The 20,623-nt window shown below is 35.1% G+C and overlaps 2 protein-coding genes across 2 annotated transcripts; one reads left to right on the forward strand and one right to left on the reverse strand.

Annotated features, from left to right (window-relative positions):
* The first annotated feature begins 1,208 nt into the window (after nucleotides 1-1,208).
* LOC108511225 (small ribosomal subunit protein uS14z/uS14y/uS14x-like) lies at nucleotides 1,209-3,194 on the forward strand. The gene is made up of 3 exons (XM_017842334.4): nucleotides 1,209-1,370; nucleotides 2,330-2,429; nucleotides 3,062-3,194. The coding sequence occupies exons 1-3, from the start codon at nucleotides 1,309-1,311 to the stop codon at nucleotides 3,068-3,070; spliced, it is 171 nt and encodes a 56-aa protein (XP_017697823.1). The 5' UTR covers nucleotides 1,209-1,308; the 3' UTR covers nucleotides 3,071-3,194.
* A 4,189-nt stretch (nucleotides 3,195-7,383) lies between these two features.
* Nucleotides 7,384-20,440, reverse strand: LOC103705347 (inositol-tetrakisphosphate 1-kinase 3-like). Its single transcript, XM_008789011.4, has 10 exons — nucleotides 20,088-20,440; nucleotides 17,681-17,762; nucleotides 17,321-17,353; nucleotides 14,734-14,854; nucleotides 13,983-14,075; nucleotides 12,031-12,150; nucleotides 11,763-11,939; nucleotides 11,570-11,625; nucleotides 11,404-11,488; nucleotides 7,384-7,953 (listed from the first exon to the last, which is right to left on the reverse strand). The coding sequence occupies exons 1-10, from the start codon at nucleotides 20,201-20,203 to the stop codon at nucleotides 7,886-7,888; spliced, it is 951 nt and encodes a 316-aa protein (XP_008787233.3). The 5' UTR covers nucleotides 20,204-20,440; the 3' UTR covers nucleotides 7,384-7,885.
* Nucleotides 20,441-20,623: the final 183 nt, after the last annotated feature.

Here is a 20,623-nt window from a genome sequence, read left to right on the forward strand (position 1 = left end):
TTTATGTGCTGTTGCCATCATGTGTGCATGAAGAGAACTGTTTAGGGGGGCCTCTTGTTACAGTGCATAACTATCTAAATTCATATGAGAGCAACATGTTCATTTGACTATGCTGTGTTATGCTCATGATAGATATATGTGAAGTGGAACCTGACATAATAGTCGGATGTTAAAGGATAATGCGTAAAATAAGGAACCTAGACATGTGGTAAAGAAAGAGATGGAGACTCTTTGGAGGATATATATATATATATATATATATATATATATATATATATATATACACTGAGGTATATAATTCTAGTATGAATACATCTAAAAAAAATTAGAAAACAACAAGTCGTAGCTAGGAAGAAATACAAACCTTGGTGAAAGATTTACTGCAGAGAAAAAGGAGCACAAGACCTATAGCCTGAATTGGAGGTGATGCGGCTTGGGGCCTATGATTACTTCAGGAACGAGCATTCCTCTCTTTTTTATTTTCTATTTTATGCCATTCCAATGCATCTTTCAAATAACCAGTAAAAATTAAATCCTCTTTTGAATATATACCAGTTTATGTCATTTTCTTTTAGTTAATAGGATCACAACTATAGACCATATATAAAGCTTACTAATTTTTTCTCCCTCTAATCAAATTTAATTAAAATCTATTTTATAATACCTGCATATTATGGCCCATCGAACCCAAATAATTAGGGTTGGAAGCCATATTTCACCTGAAGGGATCTACCTAACTCAAATTTGACCCAATATCAGCACGCATGGCTCTAATTGACTTGCTGGTTTGTTTGGCGGTCAAGCACATTTAGTCCTTGGCTTTTTATGACATGAATATATAATAATCCATTTTGATTGTTTTGAACTGCTAATTGCACAAGTAAAAACTATTTATATTTAGATCACAACTCAAATTTGTTTTCAAAAATACAATACCGAAATCTGTGGCTCATATTTTATTTCTAAAACTATACTTATATATTTCTGAAAATAATCAGTTTCTTTCTACATTTTCCTCTATGTCCAAATCTTGACCTGACCCGGCCGGACTTGCTGGTGGGTCGGGTCAGCTCACCCGTACCCGACCCGCGAACCCAACAGGTCGGGTCTAGGCTGGGTCGGCTCGGGTGATTGGTAACACCACCTTAAGTCCATCAGTTGGACGGCGTAGATGAGTCGTGGCTGTGTGATCAAAGGCGATTTATAATTCCAGGAATAATAAATACCGGCTCCGCGTACCCTCGGGTTCTCGCCACCGAAAGCTAGGGTTTGGGTTTTTCGAGTCGTCTGCCTTCGATACCAGCGAAGATGGGTCACTCCAACGTTTGGAACTCCCATCCTAAGAACTACGGCCCTGGATCCAGGGCTTGGTATGATCCTTCTTGTTTCCTAATGTCGCTAATCTTCTTCGACTCTTTGTTTTCTTTGATCTTGTTGCTTTGTTTTGCGATTTAGTTTTTGATTTCTTTGGCTGCGTTTTTTCGTGAAATTTTGATTCTCTTTGTAATCTAAGTGCTTCAATCTGAGATATTCTTGATAGCAATTTATATCGGTTAGCTACATGATTTTGGGAAATACTAGCTTGATTTGTTTTTTTTCTTTTTGAGTTCGAATCTCGAGGGATTGAAAGATTATAATAAGAGCAAGAGGCCATTAGGATTTCCAGTATCAAACATACATCATTCCGAATCCTTCGTGATCAAGAATATTTTTTTCCTCCGGGGGACGTTTGGGGTATATAACAGTATATTTGTGATGCCTTGGACTGTAGATTTTTTGTAAAATCACTGGGGTATATAACAGTATATATGTTATCTTGCTTTTTTGTTTTTGTATGCCAAAATTTTATTTTGTACGAGCTGAAGTCTTGATCAGAAATATACATGATCTGAATATATCCTATTTTATAGATTATTCATGTACTGTGGTATAGCTGCCATCGTCAACCTTTTTATCCTCTTTAAATCTTCTTGTTTGGTTATCCTATGCTCTGATGCAGCTAATTGTCCTTAAAATAAGTGATTAAAGCAGACAGCAGATGTCTATGCTAACCTTTCCTGTTTTATTGGTTAATCATGCACATTTTACCAAAAATTTGATGAAAGCCTTGTTTTCCCCTTTTAATGCTTAAATCGTCTTTTGTGGATGTCTTCACAACGTTCCTGATGTATTTGTTATATTAGAGGGGTAGTGTCCCTAAAATAAGCTATGTGCTTCGTTGTTGTTCATTTAACGCATGGAAGATTGTTAATGGATAAGTTTGTTGTTTTTCTTCTATTTGTTGCCAGCATTTTCTTGCTATAACCAACCTTGTACTTGTATCTTGCAGCCGCGTGTGTGGCAATCCACATGGTTTGATTCGGAAGTATGGGCTCATGTGTTGCAGGCAGTGCTTCCGCAGCAACTCCAAGGAGATTGGCTTCATCAAGGTATATAATTTTGAATGTGGGGTTGGTGTCAAAGTTTGAACATTGGGTAGATGGATATTGCATCTCTCCCATTTGGTTCTTGACTTGTTGGGTCATAGATTTTAGTTACAACAAGATGATGGTTCTGTTAGTTTTTAAGTTTTATCCATTTGGTGCATTCTACCTAAAAAAAGACTAAAAGCCATTTATAAACATACCCTGCTACTTATTTTTCTGGGTATGGCATTGATGCTTTCTGAACACTTTAAATTTCTTCATTACTTTTTAGAGGTCTTCTCATATAAACTCTTGCCCTTTTTTTATGAGTTATTGTTTTCTTCATTTGTTAGCTTTTTTTTTTCCTTGGCCTACACTTTGAACTTGTTTAGGTTTGCTAAACTCTAATTCTATCATGCATGTTTGTGACTGTGTATTGGATCTCATGTCCTTTCTGTTATATACTTCAACATACTGGAGTGAATCCTGATTCAGGCTAGTCATTCTTTATGAGCTTAATTCTTTTTTGACCGTAATCTTGTGCAATTGATATACCACTAGCTAGGCAAGTGTGTTATTATGTTCGGTATTATTAGTTCACTTATTATGTTGTTTGAGTATTGCAAGTGTCTAACCGATATTTGTTGTCACTTCAGTATCGTTAAGAAGAAAGCATGCCTGGGACAGGCAATAGAGGAAGAAGAATCGCGGCTATGGTTTCCCATTGAATTGCTTGTTAGTTTCTTAAGTATGATGGTTAGTGAAGACATTGTGGTTCCTTGAAAGTAATTATTGAAGTTTGTTGCCCCCCCCCCCCCCCCCCCCCCCTCTCCTCTCTCTTTCCCACTCTCCCTCTCTCTCTCTCGGATTTGGTAGAATCTGCAGAGTTTTCATTTAAATGTGATGGTTCCTCTTCCTGATTTCATATGTTGTCAGCATATGGTAATTTGGTAGCTTTGTGAAATTTACTTACTGTTCCAAGCCTTTTTTTGTTTAATAATTATGTAATGTTAAAAGGACTGACATTGCTGGGGTGGTAGTGGATCGATCTTGAGCTTGCCTCATCCAATAGAAGAAAGATTATCATCGGACCTTTTGACTGACCCAAGACTGAGCTTCTCACGAATGACTTGTCCATTACTCTCCTATCCATATCATCTTAGTAGTCTAATATGGTCAAGTGGTATAATGGGTCTCTGAAAATGATCATGGTCTTAACCGTGATCGTAGTTTTCCATCAAATCTTTGATGGAACCCTTAATATTCCTCAAGTTGGAATGCATGTCATACGTACTCAACTTGTGAATTGGCTGCATGGATTCAAACAGCTTCTGGTGGCTCGGTAAAATTGTCGATGTTGATGAGTCTGTCCCCAGCAATCCCACTTAATTCTTCTACTGATTTAAAGTGATTGCAATCAGATTCGATGTGTTTGCTTTAGTGGACCTGCAGATACAATGTGGTTCGTGGCAAATCACATGAAATAGTCCTAGTGAGTTGCACGAAGTAGTTCTTATACTTGGCTGCAAAACATAACGAGACAAACGCATGATGGAATCATTCGAGGCCGATCCATGTACGTATCGTAAGCTGGTCAAATCATTTCCGTGAGTTTGGTAAGCTTCAAATTTTGTTTCGTGAAGCAATGTGCCAAGTGAACTTTGAGAGCACAAACCTTCGATGGTCTCAAAATTGTATTTCCATTGACAGAGTCGAGTGCCAAATTTGGTCCAGACAACTTCAATGCAGGGAAAAAATATTTGAGGGGTCCAAGTTCTTTAATATGGTAGTACCAGCTTTCGAATAAAATTACTGGGAATGCTATGTACGGCAAGCGACGTAAACTAAAATTGTAGTAAATGAGAGCAACTAGACCAAGTGAGATTAGAATAACCAGCTCGTGGTTGAGTATAAGCAGCAGTTTGAAGAGCGAAGACAACTTGGCAAAGCTATTCTGCTTTTTTTAATCCCTTGTGGTCTTTTATTTTCTTCTTCTGTTTTTTTTTTAAGAAATACATTGCAGCGTCTCGCCATCAGGGTTGGTAGAGAAATGCCAACCAGCTGATGGCGTTTAAACCCATGGAATCTTGCAAACCATGATGTTCAATGGCAGTCCTCTATTGCTTTATTGTTGACCGAACCTAAAAACTATTTGGATGAAATTTGTTCCAATATGTGCCTTGTTTTTGTGGATGTACCAAGCATGACTATCTTTTTATGTTCTTCCTGCTGGTCATTGCATCTTTTTTAGAAACACTGCTTTTTCCAAAAGCTATTATTTTTTTTTTCCATTGCACATATGTAGGTTACTATCTACTTTTCGTAACATAATCGTAATTAGTATTTGATGAAGGGTTCCAATCCTGTTGGAGGATAAAAAAGAATAAGACGTGTGCTTGTGAGAGTTGTGAAGATGGAAGAGCAATGTAATGTTCACCAATAGATGACGAAGTTTTTCATCAATTGGCATAACTTAGAACTAAGGGTTTTTTACATAGCAATCCCCACGAGCTTTGTATTTGCATACTTTTTTCCTTGTGATCATAAAATTTGTTGTCATAGGTCCCTTGAGTTTACCTAATGAGACTCGTACTGTATGCTCATTGTTTGTTGTTATTAACATACATCATTTACCTTTTGGTACTACCTCTTTCAAAGTAAAGCACGCTCTATTATCGTCACTTTCATTTAATTCATTTGCAGATGTAATATATAAAACCATTCTTTTTTGTGACTATAATAAGTAAAGACCTTGAGTATAATCTAAACATCAAGCGTCTTTGTACGAAATGACTAACATGTAATGACATTCATCGTCATATAGGAGCCATTAACAAGCATCAGTTTGTGGTACCGACTCTTTCGATAGTAATCCATTGAGTGCTCTATTCCTCTATACTTTCATTTACTTCAATTGCAGATATAGTATGGAAAACCAGTCTGTTCTATCACTACTGTAATTATGGATGTCCTCGAGAATCACACTAAATATCAATTGTCCTTATAAGTACTAGCTCTTATGCGAAGATATATATCCTCATACAGAAGCTCCTGCTATGCATTGCTTAGTTTTTAGTACCGGCTCTTTGCAAGGTAACCTACAGAGCAGTCTATCTTCATCATTTTCAATTTTATTCATCCCTAGATATAATGTAGGAAAAAAAACGTTAGGTTTTGCCACAGCGATAAGTAGGGATGTCCTCGAGAATCAACTAAACTCCAAGTGTCCTTATGAAGTCACTAACATGCAACAATGTTCATCCTTAATATTGGAGCAATTGACATGCATCGTAATACTTGTAGTACTGGCTCTTTTGGTAGTATCCCATAGAGCACTCTATCCTTGTTATTTTAATTCAATTTATCTGCAAATATAGCAGGGAGAACCACTTTGTTTTACAACTTTAGTAATTAGGATTCTTTTTCAGTTTTCTAGTCACTCTTCTCCATTGCTTTTGGGATGTCGCATTGAACTTTTTCAGGCAATTTGTATATGCTTCATCTGAGAAGGGAAATGTGGGTGCATTTCTTCCACCGAGTTTAGTACGCCATCTTCTTAAATGTGCTACTTGATTGCTGTTCCCAAAACAAATAACAAATCATAATGTCGTACGTTCATCTAGGTACCATTTGTCAAGTTATTCCTTTCTTTACGGCTTTGCACCAATCATACCTAATTCGAGACATGATCGCCGATGAGAAAGCTTACAAAAAATAAGGCAACAAAGTACTAATTTAGAGTATATAGAATTTCTTTTTCCTTAATATGGGATCACCTCAAGAGCCGTCACAAGCTGAAATCTTTTTATGATCTGACAGAACAAATCACTGCTGATATTCAAGGCACACCGCGACGTTTGTTGTTTGTAGATGATAAGGTGGTGATGAATTAGAAAAATAAAAAAATAAAAATCTAAATTGGATTTGTGGAGGAAAGTTTTTATAGCAGATCAAGACATGAAAAACAATAGAATTGCAAAGAATTCATAAGACACGTATGGCAAAAATGAATCTCAATTAGAATTATGGATAAGAGATAACTGAAAAGAAACCAGTTATAGGATGTACTAGACAAAAATAACTCTGAGATTGTTACAGAGATGCAAAAAATAGAGTGGTATTTCTGGAGTATTATTTAAATGAAAAGGAAAATTTGGCAGAACAGCATCAACTTGCAATATTCTTTAGCCCAAAAAGCCTTGGCAAAAAAGATGATATGAAGAAAGTTCATTATATATATATATATATATATATATATATATATATATATATATATATATATATATAAGAATTGAATTTAGAGTTCATGGATTAGATAAACTGCCTATAAAAACAAGATGGATTGGAGTTGTACAATGAAGAGATATGGGCTGAAAAGGAGGCGATCTGATGGTTACAGAAAAACCTGAAATAAAATCAAAAACAGCTCAAAAAACAAAATCACCGCATGAGTATAGACACGGTAAAAAACTTGAAATAGCATAAAAAACAGATCCAAAAAATACCATTGGTATGTGAATAGATGTAACGCATGCGTCATGTTTAACGGACATTGGAACTAATTGTAGAGGGCTACAATTATCAGCATATTTGTATCATGGACGGGTAGCATTTGCTGTCGAACCTGGTTATGGCCATATGCCCAACGAACATTGGAACTAGTTGTAGAGGGCTACCCTTTTTATGTAGCCCATTTCTAGCCAAAATGCAGGATAACTTAGCACATATATTCTTGAAGAACCTGGGAGACAGCAGCCCCCTCATAAGCATTATTGCCAAGCCTTTTGAGTAAGAAACATCATGTTCTATCAGGTCACAAGAAGCAGCAGCCAGAAATAATCTGATGACCAAGTGGCTATATTTAAATGCCAGCATACTGACATCAATATTGCACCACAAACTAGTCACTCTGCCACCCATGAACCAGTGTTCTGCTTTGCCCCACATATTTACTCTCAAATAATAAAAGAAATGAAAATGGAGATATAAGATCCAATCTTCTTATCTTTAACCAACAAAATGACAAGTACTGACTCTGGGCAAAAGGTTGTTTATAGTTTTTGCTTTCACAGGCAAAGTGGAAAAGCAAAATATGCCTTTGATCTTAGAGCTATCAGTTAATGAACTTGACGATCGATTTTTCTCAAAGATACACTGAAAAAATCAATAATTGAAAATGTACAATCCAAACGAAAATAGAGTTTGTTATTCAGTTGAGGTTGCATGCATCTATGGCGATGACCAACTGAAGAAAGGTGAAATCCATTTGAGGCCACCAACCTGCCTCTGTCAAGGTTTCTCAAATCACAGCCACCATGTAGACTTTGTAAATTTCCTGTTTTGCGGCCACCATCTTGCCATCAATCTCCAGATACATATTCTGCTCTCTCAAGCTGTAGCTTCTTAGTGATCAAACGACCACAATCATGCTAGAAAATTTAAAAGACTTTTAACACCTTCAAGTGTCACACAAAAGCCTTTCATACTTGAACCAGGCCTATGAGGAAGTCAGTAAATATGTGCTCGTAGCCTGGCATTTTACCGTAACCTGCATGGATCCCAAAGAAAAAAAAGAAAAATCAGTACAAGCATCTGAATTTTTGACACCTACAATTTAGAACAAATTTGAGATTATTAATTAAGAAAAAAAAAGGGATACATGCACAATATTAACTAAATAATTAAGCAAATTATGCCATATTATCCTAGCTTTCAAAAGTTGAAGAAAGAAAGAAAACAGGAGACACATACACACATCAAAAAAATCCTCTCACACATTCACTTAAGTAAATAATATGCAAGCATTGATTATAATAATATTTAGATGCATACTGCAATGTAACACACACATGCACACATAATATCCTCTAAGTCACACATTCACTTAAGTACGTAATATACAAAACTTGGACTACAATAAAACTTAAAAACATGTTGCGATGGAAAACAAGCGCTGGCCAATATTTAAGAACCACAAGGAACTAATCCATCCTCCCCCCCCCCCCCCCCCCCCCTCCCCATGAGAAAACCCCAAAAATAAAGAACAAATCAACCTCCCCCCTTGCTCTCCAATTTCAAGGACTAACCATTTCCTAGTTAATACCTGAAATCAACCAAGCTGCACCTAGATAAAAATTAGCAACATTCCACCGGATATGGTTCTTGAATAATTACAGACTACTAAACGTCGTTCTGAACCAATTACCTAAGTTACCTGGACATTTGCACCCAGCTCCAAGAAACCATGTCAAATATCTAAATTGGATATGAGTCAAACATTTGGATACTTATAAAAATTCTTTGATTTCAGCTTTTAAAGATCAGCGGTGAAACATGTAAATTAAAAGCCCCGTCACAAGTAACATCCTTTAATGTTTTGATATATATATATATATATATATATATATATACATATATATATATATATACATATATATATATACATATATATATATATATATATATAGATAGATAGATAGATAGATAGATAGATAGATAGACACACACACACACATATATATATAGACACACACACACACACAGAGAGAGAGAGAGAGAAATGAGCTGGGAAGCTTCTGAGAACACTTGCCTCCCAATACTTCTAGTCAAAATCAATGAAGCACCTCTCAGAATGAAAGTCAGCACCATGGATCTTGATCTACGACATTTAAATTGACCAGAAATCAAAAATTATACATCTTGGAGATCTTTTAGCCATGTATCAACTAAAAATTCAATGACAAGATATCATGTTTCAATTTGATCTATAGTTTAGAAACATTCAAATTAGGCAAAATTTGATCTATATGATTTAATATGTTTAGATCAAGATCAACGATTTGGAATTGTAAATTATATAGTTTCTACTATGTTTTACTTACTAGCTATATTGCTACTATTCATTTTTTTTATTGGTTTGATGCATTGGCAAGATACCTTAAAAAAATAGTTTCCAAGTATCTAATGCATCTCAGATTATGATCAACAGCATTGATTTTCATTTTGAAAGGTCCTTTATTTCTTTTGATTAGGAAGCATTAGGAGTCAAATGCTCTCAGAAGTCAGGGTGGCAATCTAATCAAGTCGGGTCAGATAGGGTTTGGGTTAGATACAGGTCAGGTCAAAAATTTATCAACCCAAACCCGATATGTTTATTAAACAGGTCAAAATTTCAAATCTGACTTTAACCTATTTATTAAATAGGTAACCTGACTCGATCCATATAACCTATTTATTAAATAGGTTAAATAGGTTAGATGGATTTTTAACGAGTTAAATAGATTTAAACAAGTTAAACAGGTTAAGCAGGTCGGGTTAAACAGGCAGAAACATGTTAGGTAGGTCTCAAACAGGTTAAACAGGTTAAACGAATTGGGTCATAATCTGACCTAATTATTAAACGAGTCAAAGGTTTAAACCTAAACCCAATTCATTTAATAAACAGGTTTAAACAAGTTGACCCATTTACGACCCAAGCATGTTAATGTCAAATCCAAACCTGCTTAAAGCGGGTCGTTCGTGGGTCAAGTTGATGGGTCGGGTTATAAATTGCCTCGCTTACTCAAAAGCACCCTAGCTCATATACATACTATAAAGAACCATCACAAATAACATCCTTTAATGTTTTCTTTTATATAATGTTATATATGTGTCGGTTGAGTGTAGTTATTTTTTCCCCTATATCTCCACATATCTCCTTTTCCATCCGAGCGAGTTTAATGCATAGATATATGTAAAGTCCAGTTCTCAACTCTACGTCCATGGCTCCACACAACAATGACAACAATCATGGGGATTGTAATCATTTATGTGAAATTAGAATCTGAAACGTGATATATGTATCTCACCAACCAAGAGGTGGGCATTCCTAGATATACTTCCAGAGGTATCACTAACATGGGCCAATGTTCATAGGCATTGAGCGTTCAAACTAAATCTGAAAGCCAGATGACTTGTTCAAAAAAAATCTTGACTTCCCTTCATTCTCCCATCCAAGTCTAATTAGTATTACCTGAATACTTGATTTTGATTTTCAAATTACACTTTCGACACATAAGCATGAAAAGAAAAGGAACAACACCTCCTAGCACTCCAAAATGGAGTAGCAAACTTTACTAAAAACTGCATTCTCACCAACTGACTGAATTTAGAGCTATTTAAGTTGCCTCCAGGGCAATTGATGACACTTAATTTGTTCCTTGAAGTACCCATATCATCATTGTATAAGTTTTACGTAATGCCACAAATTTTCTTCTTTTTAATTAGAAAAATTTTACATAATCTCTTTAACCTAAGGGAAATTAACTAATCAATTTGGTATGGTAGTCAACATAAACTCAGGTTCATTGATACATACAATTTATTTATTTATTTTTGTTTTATAAAAATGACTTCTAGTGTTTTTGGGACAAATTTGCAAACATTAAGAATGAACAATAGTGTAAATGTCATTAGAAAGACAGAATTCATTTCTTCTGAGTCGGACACAACTAAATGCTGCTCATTCCTCAAATTTCTACCCTAATTTCGCCTCTTCAGTCTGCTTTTCACTAACACAATAGAAGTAATACAATAAACAATTAATATTGCTCAACCATCACCGTATCATGATTCTAGTTACTGACTTCAAGTAAATTAAACTGTCTATTTTAGGTATCATCCTCTAAAGGCCTTTGTACGTGCTATTGGATAATCTTATCCAACTTAAAAGAGCTCATAGAACAAGTGTACATTTTTCGGTGCATGTATACTAATTACAAGAAGGTACACCTAATGAGCAAATAACCATAAGAGATACAGCGTATAGAAACTAAGTGTATATAATCAATGTGCAGTCAACTACAAATAAAGCAACATCCTAAATGTAAGTTATCTTTCTATATTGATAAACATGTTATTTGCTACTTTCAAAAACATGAAATTTTAATCCAATTCACTTATAAAAGAATGGTACAGGAAAAATCTAGTATACCTTAATGAATTAGCAGGTTTCACTTACCAGGAAAATAGTTGATATCGATGACATAAAACTGGTCCCTTGTTCCATGCTCTCTGATTATATCCATGTTGAACAATCGAAGACCCTAACCACATAGACAACAATTAATTACAATAAGAAAGGTTACTGCAAGAGTTATGCACAGAATCAGAGTGAGATATTTTACCAATCGGCAACGAAGCTCTCTAGCAAGCCTCTCGAGCAAAGGTCGTGGAGGAAGTTCTGCAATAGAAGAGGGGAAAAAATCAGTATCTCCTTCATCATAGAAAGAGTGCAGGTTCAGTTTGACACTGCACAAAAACCAGAGCTATAAGCCAATCTAAGAACATATAGTCAGAGAAATCATGGATGGCCTCTACCAGCAATATCAGGCTCCAGATCAGCATCATCAGCCGAAGCAGCAGCACAAGACACCCTTGGGAACCGAAACACACCAGCAGTATCAAGTAGTTCACATTTATTAACATCAGGAAGAGAAAACCGGCGCACAACCTTTATCGACTCCCCCACTATATAGACCTTAAAGAGAACACCACCTGCAATCAAGCAAAAAAAATTAGATCCAATGTCAATAGTGATATAGCTATCAGAAAGAATGACATCGTTCATTAACTATAGCAATCATACCGTGATTAACAAACTCCTGGAGAACCAAGGGAGGGTCAAGCTTTGACAAGGCAAATTGATCAAAAGCAAGAGATAATTCATGTGATTTTGCACTTCCGTCCGCCACTAATGGCTTAGCAACTGTAGTAAATAAGAAACAACACAGTAAGAAATCTCGTCATGTCTTAACTCACGGATGTAAAGTTCCAAATATACTCATATAGCTGAAGCCGCAAACATAAGTTGTTCCTAAAATTAGCTAAAAATTTTAAAAGTTCAATCTTTGGGGATTCCATCCTTGTGAACCGCATGAAAAACTAGATACAACTCAACTCAACTAAGCCTTAATTCCAAACTAGTTGAGAAATGCTACATGAATCCTTTTCCACTATTCCACTTAGTTTAGGGCCATACTTTCTAAAAGATGTTGAGATATCAAATCCTTCCTTACTATTTCATCTCAAGTGATTTTTGATTTACTTACCCCTCTTTCCTTCTACATGTATCAAATCACTCCTTCAAACAAGTGCTTTCCTCGGCCTATATTGTACATGTTTAAGCCATCTAAGACATCTATCTCTTAATTTGTCCTCACTGTGTGCTACCTCCTTTCTGTCATGAATGACTTCATTTTTTATTCTATCTTTTCTTGCATTACCACACATCTATTTTAACATTCTCATTTCGACCACTCATCTTATACACATGTTATTTTCTAACTACTCAACATTCTATACCATAGGTATAGCTGATCGTATGACTATCTTATAAATTTTTTCCTTCAACTTCACATATATCTTATAATTACATAATATCCAGTTGCATTCCTCAATTTTATTCAACCTGTTTTAATCATAGGGATAACATCCTCTTCAATCTCCTTTTTTTAATGAATAATTGATCCTAAAATACCAAAAATGATTACTCTTAAGAGCTTCATAATACCAAAAATGGTTGCATTTTATATATTCCGTCTTGGTCCTACTTAACCTAAAACCCATGGATTCTATTACACTCCTCCAAAATACTAGATATGCTAGGAAATTTCAAAATAGAAAATCATTTGAAGGACGCGATGGTAGGAAAGAAACACAATTACTTGAAAGGTATGTCCGGTACTTAAGTAGACCCACGTCAAATTTTGCAACATGTTTGGGAACCACATGTCTTGAGTTCATGAGTTGCTAATGTCAGGTTTTTTCAAGAGCTTCTCGATGTTCACCAACAGGCCTTGCAGTTTTAGCTAGTCCCAATTATTAAAAGCTGAATGCACTGTGTATTAACACAAATTTTGACTAGCTAAATAAACTCACCAAACCCTTTATCCAGAATATGCATGGCAAAGATGCTGCACTCCTTAATGGGCAGAATTCTGGGTAATGAACTTTCAGATGAGGTCCCATACATGACTATACATGCATGACCCAGTTCTTTTAACTACTTTAGGTCAATAAAATGTACGATCAAAAACATGCAATCAAAAAAGTTGTTTGCATGCTTCTGGATAATGGATTTTCATTATTTTCTAAAATTTAACTTGACAGTTGAAGTACCTGAATCTACACTGGCACCCAGTTATTAGTATATTACAAGTCACTGATGCATCACAGAAAATTAGTAACTCCCTCTGATCATATAATTATGCTCATTCCTACTAAGTCAATAATGTTCCAGGCATATGTATGTATGTATGTATGTATGTATATACATATATATATATATATATATATATATATATATATATATATATATATATGTATACATACATACATATATATATGTATGTATGTATACATATATATATATATATATGTATGTATACATACATATATATATATATATATGTATGTATGTATACATATATATATATATATATATATATATATATATATATATATATATATAAGGTCTCCATGCTAAGAAATAAAAAAGTTAGAAACTACATGATTTGGAAACATAGATAGGCAGAATACCTAACGGTAATGTTAGTCCAGCCTCCGCAACAGCACGTGGGATGGATGTAGGGTCTTCAGTTATAACTAGTTGCCTAGGAACCCCAATTTTACCTGCAGCAAGTCAATTGCACAATGGAAAATCAAAGTAAGAAGCTACATAAATAAAACTATGCATACATGCACAAAATAGATAATCATGACCAGAACTATGGGCACTTACCCATCTAACAAAGACATGGATGAATATAACATAGTGGACCATCATCAAAGAGAATGTAAACTTTGCAAGATATCAGTATTAACCTAATGATATTTCAGACCTTAGTTGCTAGATGGAGTGGATGTTGCAGGTGTTTGAACGGGTGTGGGTGTAAGGAAGTGGATACTCTAGAAACATTTTTAGCAAGCAAGTGTTTAGGAAGCAGGTGCAGGTTCAAGATTCCAGAAAGATTCTGAAGTAGGTACACTACCCTGGGTAGAAGATTTTGGCTACCAAGTTTCAGATCTGATGCCCAATATATGATCCGTCAGCGATTTCTAATATACCAAAAGGACATGAAAGAAGCAACATGTTTTCTGAATCAAAAAAGGATGCGAGCATGTTATTCAAGCCTTGAGCCAACTCAGCATAATCCTATAATGGCTTCTGCGAATGTATTTATCAGAATTTTAAGAGAGAAAAAAATTGACAGCTATGCATTGGGAGCCCACACATTAAGACTGGGATTAAAAATTAAAAAAAAAAAAAGAAAGCAAATAGAGGAATTACCATAGCAATCAGACAAATTCAAATTGGATGCATATTGAAGCATTGATTGGCGATTGCGTAACTGCTGTATGGCATCCGGTGGATCAAGAACAGTCACTTCTGGATGTTCTTCCCAGTAATCCTTCAAGAATATGGAACAAGGATGGCAGAGAGTGAATTTAGTAAAATATCAATACTTCAAGTTAAGTCATAAAATTACTGGACAGGAACAAGCCATATAAAAGACTGAAATATTTCAATGTTCCAATTCACAATGCTTTTTATTTACTTTTTCAGCGGAATTTTTTCCTAATAGCAATTTAAACCTTTTTTTTATTTCCATGACGACTACCAGACTACAAAAACTATAAGTCAATAACTATATTGCCAAAAGAAAGAATAATTACAAGAAAAAGTTTTATAACAGTTCCAACTAATTATTACTAGCTAAATAAACTTAATAAAGCACTTCATTTAGAGGCTATTTGATAGGACTACCGCTCAGTTTCATAACAGGCAGAAGCATACCAGACCAAAGGCCATGAGCTTGCCAGTTACTAGCTCCTAGCAACAAATGTTTAAAGATTGTGCAAAAAGATGCATTTTTAGGTGCTTAAAATGCTTAGTGAAAATGGATGAAGTGCAGGATACATGGAATCACCTACTAAGAGCTAACTGCTCTGGAGCAATCAATGTCGGAAATAGATCAAAAGCAAATGCAGATCCAGACTTACTAATTATTGCATTTTTAGGATCATTATTTCTGCATCACCAAACACAACAAGTATGACATGACATAACACATGCAAAACAAGAAAGTGTTGACAGCCTAGCAAAGAGTTAAAGACATATTTGTTCTTATGACAAGAGAAGATTAGTAGAATAAGCACACAGAAGAAAGAAGCTATGATATATAAAAAAGACAAGCATAATGCAGGCAATACATCCTCCAGTGCGTGCACACTCTCTACTTGCGGTGCATTAACTTACTCTCCAACACAATCAGCCAGTTGATATAAGAACATATATATCAAAGGGTATCTTAGCAGAAAACTGACGTCCTTACCGGTATAAGCGTATAGCATTTTATTATAATTAAAACCTACTAGCAAGCAAGACCTCGGCAATTGCAAGCACACTTCCAGTTCAGTTATCGGAGCAACTGGATTGACAGCAAGTGGTGTTATATGCAATCTAATAATATACAATAGTTACTGTCATCACAAGCAAGTGATCGAAATTCTGACAACCAAGGCTCACACATAAGTTATGACTAATAGCAACACACACAGTCATATCCAATATGCAAGAAACATTGGACTAATTCACATTGTATTTAGCAAGAATAGACATATATTTATCCCCATCCTAACAATGATGACAGCATGTAGAATTGCTCCCTTGTATCTGTCAAAGAATGCTCATTATAAAGTAACAAAGGATGCTTGAGGGGTTGAAGAGTCTATTGAAAACACCCAAAACAAGCAATTAATCTTGAAAATGTACAACAAGATAACTGCAAGGAAAATATGAAATTACATAAACATCAATGGGGAAGTTAAATTATTTCAAGTATATTTACATAGATCTTCAAGATCATACAGCTAAGTAGGAAAACGTATCAATCCCTATTACTTGTTTAATGATTAAATTATATTATAATTTTTGCAATACTGTATCATTTCAGTTTCAGCTTACCACAGAAGTTCCACAGCCTGCAAATTTGATCAGAATTTTCAGCATAATACATAAGTGTATGGCATACTTATCTGTATTCTGTACATGCTTAAATATCCACACTAGTTATCTCAACATGGTTTCATGAATTTGTAACAATATACACATGTAAAGAGTTACTGGATTAGTTGGCTTCTTTGAAACTTCGTCTAATATGACTAGAAGTAAATAATGTAGTGACTCAGATTTTTGTCTTCAGAGACAAAAAAAGCAAAAAACAATTAGAAAAAAAATTGAAGATGATTTTTTGAATTTGATAACAACTAAAATATAATAAGTAAATAATTTGATGACTCGGATACTATTGTCTTTGGAGATGAAAAGGCAAACAAATAATCAGAAAAAAAAAAATGGAAGATGATTTTTTGAATTTGATAACAACCAAAATATAATAAGTAAATAATGTAGTGACTCAGCTACTTTTGTCTTCAGAGACAAAAATGCAAACAAACAATTAGAAAAACAAAAGGAAGATGATTTTTTGAATTTGATAACAACCAAAATATAATGCAAGTGCCATCAATAACACCTAAATAGATCACCAAGCAAGAGCTAGATAAGCTTGTCATCGAAGGCAAAACCCTCAATTGCCATATTATTTAACACTTCATCATTTTAATTATAAGATCATGATTTATGATAAAGAAAGAAGATGCAGTCTGCAAATTACATCAGGGAAAATAGCTTAAACTCTAAAGGATCTCTCCATTTACCAGTCAATGCTAGATCGTACTAGACCATCCACTCGAACTGGCAGCTCTATTGCAACAAGAAACAGAAATGTTGAATTGCATGGAGCCATCGAGTTCAAATCATAATCTAATGTAGTATACAAGATAAGGTGTATCACATGCAGTTCAGACTTACGAACCTCAAGAATTTGACGCCACTTTTTTCCTGACAACTGGAGAGTACAGCAGAACACAATGGTTAGATGAAAAGGATCTAGAAGATTTTTGGTAGATATCAGATGCATCAACTTCTTTGAGACACATGTTTATGGTGAATGATGTAAAAATAGATGAATTAAAATAATGAATTGACAAGCTAATCACTACTCCCATGTATGCATGCATGCATATATCTGTACACATACATACATACATAAATATAAATGTGTGTGTGTATATATATATATATATCAATCTAACAAAAAAAAAAACAAAGACTTTTAACCATTTGGAATCCACATAAGACTAGAGAGTCAAATATAGTTCATTAAAGCACTCACCTTGTGGAGAACAATATTAAAAGGACCTTGATCTGAAAGAGGTCTGTTTTCGTCAATCGCAACAAATAAAATCCCCTTCTTCCTGCACCACATTTCAAAGTCATATGTTTAAAAATAAAAACACTGGGAGGTCGATGTTTACAACAATATGTACATATTTATCACATATGCCAGGAATACCAGAGATTCTAAACAGTGAACCTGGCAAACTGATAAATCGTATAGCTGACAATTGCTACAATTTGACACAGGATAAAACGAGAACCAGGCCCGTGTATCCAGGTAAATAAGTCAACATAGATATAAATACAATTGGCCAGGACAGAGCAGCATATACCGTGCTGGTTCAGAACAATGAAAATGAACCGACATGACACAAAAATACAAGTTCATTGAGATGGCCTGAAGACAAACCCAGAAAAGAATGAGTTGTTCTATCAACCTCATAAGCCCAAGAAACATTAGTACGATACAATGCACATGATATTTTTTATTTTTATGCCAATCCATCAAGCAAGGTTTACAATACCAGAGCAGAGCTCTGTCAGCCTAAGAAATAAACATGCTGGAACTTTTTCAGCCCAAACAAGTTCAAATAAGTAATAATACACTAATCAAAATAATAAATAATTAAAATCGAATAAAATTAAGTATCATTTCAGATAATTATTTCTACAAAAGAAGGTAGATACTTAGTTAAGATGTTTGAGAATAACAAAGTAATGCAATACAGTAGTTCTTGAACCGTATCCAAGCCTCAATTCCCCTCATGTCTCCTTTTCCAGCAACTCATCATTGCCGTTGCTAACAATTAGCTCTTCCTAGGTCCCACATGACAACCATGACAAATAAAAGTTGAAAGCAATTCACACTTTAACAAAAGATGTTGTTGGAATTCTTCCATCCAAAACTAATTCTCTATCCGCACAAAAATAAAAAATCTATAAAGGGTAAAGCTTCATCCAAACATGACAGATATTGGGCTCCATCCAAACAAGATGGAAATATTGGCTTATTCAAGATGCCAGTTTCGGTTTTTTTTCTTTTTTTGGTTAGACATAACATAAATGGAAGAAATTGTAAACTATGAAGTCAAGTTGAAAAGGAAAACATACACCTAACTTTGGACAAAATATCAAACCATCTTGTCAAGTCGGAAATGCTATAAATTATATATCAGACATTCTATGCAACAAGTCAGTAACTATGTAAATTTCAAATGTTACATAAACCATGTGCAAGGTGATAAACTTTATGAGCATTGGCCATGACCAGAACTAGCACATGAACTTTTTTAGTGAAGAACACAGCATCAACTGGTCCCAATAATAGACTTTTTTCAAGCTACAATACAAGAGATTCCATTTTTTTTAAAAATCACAGGTTCCCAGCCTGATCCTAACAATGTATATACAGAAGAATATTCCAATTCAAATAACCCAGCATTCCATAGTTATCTAACAGAATATTCTGATTCAAATAATCCCTTATATTCATACTACTAAGTATTCCAATTCAAATAATCCAGATGTTTCTTAGATTAGTCAGTATTATTTGAGTGACGTATAAAATCCTTTACACATAGTCAATTTGAATACAAAAATGGAACTGAATGGAGACTACAGCAAGCTCCAGCCAGCTCAGCTCAGGTGCTGTGTATAGAATACATAGTTATCATTGCATCCTTTTCCACCAACTACTAAGTTGTACCATCTCAACAGAACTCATCTCCGTATTACTCAACAATGAGATCTTAAGCAAACACAAACTAATAGATACTGTAAATAGAATCTACAAACTCCATCCTCCTAAGCATATTTTTCTGTGAACAAAGTTTCAAAATAAAAATAATGTAATGTTGTTTGACTCGATATTGTCTGAGTCAGGCTTCGCAAGGACATGAAAATCCTCTTGATATAATAAGACAAACAAGAACCTTTTGACGAGGAAAACTTCAAACAAAATTTCAAAAGTTAAAAGGGAAAATCAGCCTCCCAATGAATCATAAAATATATATGCTCCCGAACAAGAAAAAGAGAGAAAACAAAAACCCATCATAAATCATGTGAAAGAAAGTGCACGCTTCAGCAGATGGAGAGAAAAAGAACAGATGAAAAATAATTAGGAGTTATTTTATTTGAATTTTAAAAAAAGACAAAATAAACAATAAATTTTAAGATTCCGTCCACCACGAACACACACCCAAAACTGCATCAACATTCAACACATACCAATAACAAACAAAATCAATCCTTTTCGCAATTATCAGGAAGCTCGATATGATTGATTTATCATCCCCAACCTTTTCGATCAAGAGCAGCCAACCATTTCAAACCATAAATCGGAAAACGAAAAAAAAAAGAAAGAAAGAAAATTGCATCAAGGAACGCTATCGTGACCGCATTACCTAGCCAATCTTTCAAGCTTCGGCTGCATGAAACTCCTGACCTTCTTAGACGTCAGAGCATATCCCACGACGAGCTTCGGCCGCTGTGAAGAGGAGATTTCTTCGTCCAACCTCATGGTCACCACCTCCCGACTCGAAACCCTTGAATTCAAGCAACTCCCCCTCCAGAAATCCGAAGAAAAGAATGTACGAATCGAGGGCCGGCTTCTAGACCCCTAAGAATTGGAATGCGAGTATCAGATGCTTGAGATCCTAGAAACCCTAGAATCGGAGAACCCTAATTTTTCCAAGCGCTCGGAGAACGACGATGGGAGGGAGAGGCAACGGACGGCCGGGGGGTCAATTTAACGAGTAGAGAAATTGACGGGAATACTCGCGGTGGCGTTTGAATCCAAGGATGGGCAGATGACGGAATTGACCCCCATCACATTCGTGCCAGGTGGCGCCGTTACCAAAATAGATGGGATTGTTCGCTCGGCCAAGCTTCTTACGGGCAACGCGCTTGTGGCTTCATGACGCAAGGCGATTAGAATTCC

This window comes from Phoenix dactylifera, chromosome 9 (assembly GCF_051530095.1).
Source record: "Phoenix dactylifera cultivar Ajwa chromosome 9, Ajwa_hap1_PhDact_Kaust_v1.1, whole genome shotgun sequence".
Taxonomy (NCBI): Eukaryota; Viridiplantae; Streptophyta; class Magnoliopsida; order Arecales; family Arecaceae; genus Phoenix; species Phoenix dactylifera.

Coding starts and splice junctions, on each gene's coding strand:
- LOC108511225 (XM_017842334.4), top strand. CDS start 1,309: ATGGGTCACTCCAACGTTTGGAACTCCCATCCTAAGAACTACGGCCCT. Junction 1,371..2,329: donor GGCCCTGGATCCAGGGCTTG/GTATGATCCTTC, acceptor TGTATCTTGCAG/CCGCGTGTGTGGCAATCCAC.
- LOC103705347 (XM_008789011.4), bottom strand. CDS start 20,203: ATGAGGTTGGACGAAGAAATCTCCTCTTCACAGCGGCCGAAGCTCGTC. Junction 14,076..14,733: donor GAATTTGTCTGATTGCTATG/GTAATTCCTCTA, acceptor GACTTGCTGCAG/GTAAAATTGGGGTTCCTAGG. Junction 11,626..11,762: donor TCTGGAGCCTGATATTGCTG/GTAGAGGCCATC, acceptor CTTCTATTGCAG/AACTTCCTCCACGACCTTTG.